Genomic DNA, 6,160 nt, shown 5'->3' with positions numbered 1-6,160 from the left:
TCCATGAAGGTGTAAATTTAGATAGTTTCCATTTAAAAAAAATTTTAAATGCCCTACAGTAGGGGAATGATTTGCACGATTATGGTGTGTCCATTTGCTTATTAATTAAAAGTGTTTTTAAGGTGCTTTTGAGGGTAAGGGGGAGTAGAATGTAATACAATGCAATCATTAGGAGTGACGATTATGAAGACAAGCTAAGCGGAAAATGTTTAGAGGGTAGGGTTAAACGGAGAAAATAAACAGGAAGCAAATGACATATGTGGCATGGTTACAGCTCTGGGAGGAAAAAACCCAGGAGAAGCACACCATGGCGACAGTGGTTGCCTTAGGGTATTCGAGATTCCTCTCTTTTCTTTTTCACAATTTTAGTATTGTGACTATAATATATATGTAATAAATAATTTATAGTAAACATGTCTAAAATTAGTATTTTAATAGATCCTTAATTATTTTTTCCAATAATTTTAGTAAGAGAAAATTGATTAGTATAGATATCCTTTGTTTAAAGTCCTGTAGAAGAAACTGCTTTCAACCTTTTAACCTAAGGAGATAACTATCATCTCAATTTTAATTCTAATAATAATCTTTACTATAGGACATCCACCTATTGGGTAGGTAGGATTTATTATGCCTATTTTACTGATGATGAAGTTGAGCATCATAGAGTAACTTGGTGTTTATGGCCCCTGCCAGGCTTCTGGACATTTCCGTCACACTCTAGTGTCCATACTTTTCTCACTACGTCCTGCTCTACCAAGCCTACCTCTGTCTTTATGTACCTCTGATGCAATTTACTGTTTACAAGAGAAAAATCATTTTTCTTTTAACATTAACTGAAATATGCCTTTTAATGTTTTCTCACAGTCTTCATTTTTTTCATGGTTGCATATTTTTCCATCATATTGATAACATCATAGTCCCTGTAATCACTTTACTGTTTCTGGGTATTTGGGTGGTTTTCAGTTTTTGTACTTAAAAGGAATATTGCTTTATACTTTTGTCCTATTTTCAATTTCAAGACTACTGTTAAACATATATAAAAATCAAGAGAATTTATATGCACAGGAAAACGTTTGCTTTCTAATTCTTTGGAAGGGACTAACTTATTAAATTATTGGAGATATTATTATGGCTTAAAGATGCAATGTAATCTAATTGCCGCAAGGACCTAAATTTATGGTGTCGTAGAGACTGTTGACTAATCCTGAATTAAATGTAATCACTTTGATGTGTTTGGTTTTTTAAATTAAGATAAATGTATTTTTCATTTGTGTTGTGTATTATGTGAAACTAACAAGTAATGAAATATGTGCAAACTTTCATTTCTCCAAGGTGTGCTAAATGTTTTTGGCTTAATATTAAGGCAAAAAAATTATTATATATAAATATATATTATTATATAAAAAATATTAAGGCAAAATTTAAATACATTTAAAAAATAATGCTTTGCATTAAAAAAAGTAAAAAGTTTAACCTGCTGTAATTAACGTGCCACTTATTTTTTTAGGCATGTGGGCACATTCCATGACAGTACAGGATTATCAGGATCTTATAGACCGAGGATGGCGAAGGTAAAGCTCTTTACTAGAAAAGCACTTCTCTTATTACTCAGATGATTCTTATAATGGAAAAAGATTATTTGCCTTTAAAATGTTTTCCTGTTCTTGGAAAGAGGTTTAAGAAATTTTTTATTCTTTGGTATAGTGATTTTGTTCTTTCTTCTTTTAAAGATGTTTATTAGGAAAACTTCAAATATACACAAACAGAGAGAGTACATTATAATGAACTTCATGTACCTATCACCAAGCTTCAGTGGTTGTTAACATTTTGCCAGTCTTGTTTCATCAATTCTCCTTGTTCCCTGTGCTGGACTGAATGTTGTGTCCCCCTGAAGTTCGTATGTTAAATCCTGACTCCCAGTGTGCTGATATTTGGAGGGGGGGCCTTTTGTCTTGAAGATGGAATCTTCGTGAATGGGATTAGTGCCCTTTAAACGAGACCACAGAGAACTCCCTTGCTACTTTTGCCACGTGAGGATACAACAAAAAGATGAATCAGGAAGCTTGTCTTCACCAGACACCAAATCTGCCAACACCTTGGCAGATTTGGACTTCTCAGCCTCCAGAACTATGAGAAATAAATGTCTGTTGTTTATAAGCCACTTAGGCTATGGCATTTTGTTATAGCAGCCTGAACAGACTAAGATACTCTTCTTCTTCTCTCCCCGCAAAATAATTTAAAGCAGATTTCAGATGTCATGTCGGTATACCTATAAAAAGTATGTGTTTCTGAGAGAGAAGGATTCTTTTTTACTTTTTAACATATCCATAATACCATTATCGTACTTTACAAAATCAATAATTTTGTATATATATATATATATATATTTGTGAGGAAGATTGGCCCTGAGCTAACATCTGCCAATCCTCCTCTTTTTTTGCTGAGGAAGACTGGCCCTGGGCTAACATCCATCCCATCTTCCTCTACTTTATACGAGATGCCACCACAGCATGGCTAGACAAGCGGTGTGTCGGTGTGCACCCGGGATCCGAACCTGTGAACCCCGGGCTGCCACAGCAGAGCGCGTGCACTTAACTGCTTGTGCCACCTGGCCACCCTCTAATAATAATATTTTGATGTCACTTGTTACCTAGTTTTGATTAGATTTTCTGTTTGTCTCAAAAATGTCTTTTTTTTTTTTAAGATCTGTTTTTTTTTTTTCGAGGAAGATTGTCCCTGAGCTAACATCTGTTGCCAATCTTCCTCTTTTTCTTTTTTCTCCCCAAAGCCCCAGTACATAGATGTATATCCTCATTGCAGGTCCGTCTAGTTCTTCGGTGTGGGACGTGGAACGCACGAACTTTACCACTATGCCACTGGGCCTGCCCCAATCTCTCTCTTTTTTTTTTTTTTTTTTTTTTTTTTTACAGTTGGTTTATTTGAATCAGGATTCCATTAAGATTCACACATTGCCTTTGATGGCTAAGGTTTTTTTGGTAGTTATTTTTATGTAGATGATTTTAAAGTAACTATTAGGTAAAGTTCCTTACATAAATACAAGCAATGTTGAGTACCCTGTGCCAATACTCCCCAAAAGACATGGGATTGAGCACAGCAAACGAATCTTCACAACTTTCCTTGAACTTAATGAGGCCCAAAAGGTAGATGAGATGTTGAAGGACTTTGTATGCCATGATAAGGAACTTTTGTTTTTTAAAGGTAGAGGAGAGCTGTTAAAGGCTTCTATGTCAGAGAGAAATGTGATGGAATTTGTGTTTTTGAAATGATCATTCAGGCAGCAGAGAGGTATTTGAGGGGGTGATCCTGGAGGCAGGAAGCCTAGTTCCAGAGATTATTGCAGTGTCCGGATGTGAGATGGTGAAGGCTGCTGTCATCGTCAGAAGCGGTGGTGGTAGATTAGGAGATAGACGGGAGGGGCCAGATTTAAGATACATTTTAGAAGTAGAAAGCTTACTGACAGGATATAGAGGTGCATTAGAGAGAGAAGTCTTGAGATGACTTCCAGGTTTCTGGCTTGGGAACTGAAGCCGTGTGTGTTTGCTCGGGTGCCATGAAATGCCACAGATTGGGTGGCTTAAACAACAGAAATGTATTTTCTTACAGGTTGGAGGCTGGAAGTCCAAAATCAAGGTGTTGGCAGCTTTGGTTTCTTCTGAGGCCTCTCTCCTTGGCTTGCACGTGGCTGCCTTCTCACTGCGTCCTTATGTGGTCCTTTCCCTTTGTGTGCATATCCCTAGTGCCCAGTGTCTCCTTGTGTGTCCAATTTCCTTTTCTTATAAGGACACCCGTCAGATTGGATTAGGGCTCAACAGCTTCATTTTAACTTAATCACCTCTTTAAACGCCTTAGTTCCAGATACAGTCACATCCTGAGGTACTAGGGATTAGGGCTTCAACATATGAATTTTGGGGGTACAAAATTCAGCCCATAATGTCATGGTTCTGCCATTAACTGAGATCCAGAAAGCATTGGAAAGGATCAAGTTAGTTTTGGGGTACTTTGTGCTGGTGTACATGGAACCACAAGTGTGAATGTCTAGGCAGCAGCAAACGTTAGTCCCACAGCATCTGGGGCATTTTTCCCTGATTGTCATTGTGGTATTGAGGATTGGTGCTAGGTTGAGGCATGGAAGTAGTTATGGATGCTGATGGGAAGGTAATTGAGATGATTCACCTTGGAGTTCGTACATAAAGGTTTAGGAGAGCAAAAGCTGGGCTCTGGTCCTTGGTACACCCACCTTGCAAGATTACTTAGCTTATGACGAGTAACTAAACCTAAATGCGTTATTACATTATTGATTAGATTTTTACCCTAATTAATTTTGTGCTCCTGTACTACTCTACTTTGGGACATGTGAGAAATGTGTAAGAAATTAACAAAACTATTTTATAATTTTAGAAGCGGGAAATATGTGTACAAACCTGTCATGAATCAAACATGTTGTCCTCAGTACACAATACGGTAAGAATTTTTGATTAATAGAAAGAGGATCTATAATATGAAGATTGTGTATAATTTTTTAGTAGAAACTTGCTTTTTTTAAATGTTTATTTTTATTCTAGGTCAACATTTTTTATAAGGAAAAGCAAATGAGTTATGTCTTTTCTACATACTGATGCTATGTTCACTTGTTGATCAATAGCTTGTAATAATGTTTAATTGGTTTGGATAGAAATAATGATATGAAAAAATACCCTTTTTATTTAGCAGTCTAGTCAATGATACCATGAAATATTGGGAAGATATTGGAAAATACTCAAATTACTTTTAGATATCAAAGTTTTATAGGTGTTAGCTTAGGGCTTTCCCCATTCTAGTGTGTTACTTGACACAGTGCTTACATTCAAACAATGCTATAAGATCCTATAGGAGGAGGAGGACGGCTGACACTTAATTGGCCACATATATTCAGAGGCCAGTTTTCTTCATTGGAAAATTTACACTAAAATGTCTGTTTTCCTACGTAGTGTTTGCTTAATTTTTCATAATCTCTTGGGTTTCCCTTGTGTCCCCCTCACCCCACCCTAACATGGAAGGATTTTCCCTCCTTCTTTGATTATAAAGGTTCTCCTTCTCTCCCTCATTGTCTTCCTCTTCCCCCTCATTGTCCTCCCACCCACCCCCCTAACTCCTCCCACCCCCGTTATCCTCCTCTTCCTCCCCTTCCCCTTCTTCTGGTAGAAAATAAGGAAATTAACATTGTGAAGCGTTTGTCTACAGTTTCAATGTGTATATACTCTAGATGAAAAAACACACGCAGTTGTATCCATCTCTTTTTGGCTGGTCCTCACAACTATCTCCCTTAGTCACCCTTAACTTGCTTTTGGGTTGTAGACTGTTTTGAGAATTTGGTAAACGTTATAGACCCTCCCTCTGCAACAAAACAAAACAACAAGGGGAGGGGCATGTAGCCAAAAATATGTAACATTCTACATATTAATTTTAGAATGATCATAGACTCCCAAAGTTGCCCTGATTCCTGGTTAAGAATCTTTTCTCTTATCTAACTGGTCATAAGACTGGGACAGTAAGGAGAAAAGATGGGGCTCTGGTTTGCTGACACCATCTCATTTATTATGTACAAAGAATAAAATGACAGAGTAGCTGTGCTGTCCTCTTTCGGCTTTAGTGGTTATGAAGTGGTGACGTGTTCAAAGGAAGAAGTCATTTTCCTCCAGATAACTATTGATTGTTGGATTATGGCCAGGATTCTGTTCAAATAAGTCTGAAGTTGATTAGCCTGAACCTTGAGAATCTCTAATCAGAAAAGACAAGTTTCAGTGCGTTAAAGAAAAAGGTAAAGCATCTATAATTTATTGGGTAGCTGTCACATGCAAAGCACTGTTCCAGGTATATTGCTTTGATGAAAAGGGATTCAATTAATATTGCAAAACAAAGTAATTATAAAATGTGATTTTTTTGCATTTTAAAATTTTGTATGGAATCAAATATTTCCTGAATTGTTATTCTTTAGACAACTTCATTATTTATATTGATCTTAGGGAGACATTCTACATATTTACTCTCTTGGTTATTTCACTTTGTTTACTGCAGGAGTTATAATGAGACCTCATGTAAAAGCAAGGCAGATATAGCCTATAGTTGAGCTTCTTGTTAGGCAGATATTAGGGGCTGCCCA

At 36.8% G+C, this 6,160-nt stretch overlaps 1 protein-coding gene across 7 annotated transcripts in view; it reads left to right on the top strand.

Annotated features, from left to right (window-relative positions):
- The window catches only part of ATE1 (arginyltransferase 1), a 174,385-nt gene that overhangs the window by 1,439 nt on the left and 166,786 nt on the right, over positions 1 to 6,160 (top strand). For all 7 annotated transcript variants that reach the window (XM_058544160.1, XM_058544161.1, XM_058544157.1 and 4 more), the window contains exons 2-3: positions 1,508 to 1,571; positions 4,420 to 4,482. In XM_058544160.1, the coding sequence (XP_058400143.1) occupies positions 1,508 to 1,571; positions 4,420 to 4,482 (127 nt within the window). The remainder of the gene's footprint in view (positions 1 to 1,507; positions 1,572 to 4,419; positions 4,483 to 6,160) is intronic.

This window comes from Diceros bicornis, chromosome 6 (genome assembly GCF_020826845.1).
Source record: "Diceros bicornis minor isolate mBicDic1 chromosome 6, mDicBic1.mat.cur, whole genome shotgun sequence".
Taxonomy (NCBI): domain Eukaryota; kingdom Metazoa; phylum Chordata; class Mammalia; order Perissodactyla; family Rhinocerotidae; genus Diceros; species Diceros bicornis.
The sequence above is the reverse complement of the archived record's forward strand: the minus strand, read 5'-3'. Positions and strand labels throughout refer to the sequence as shown.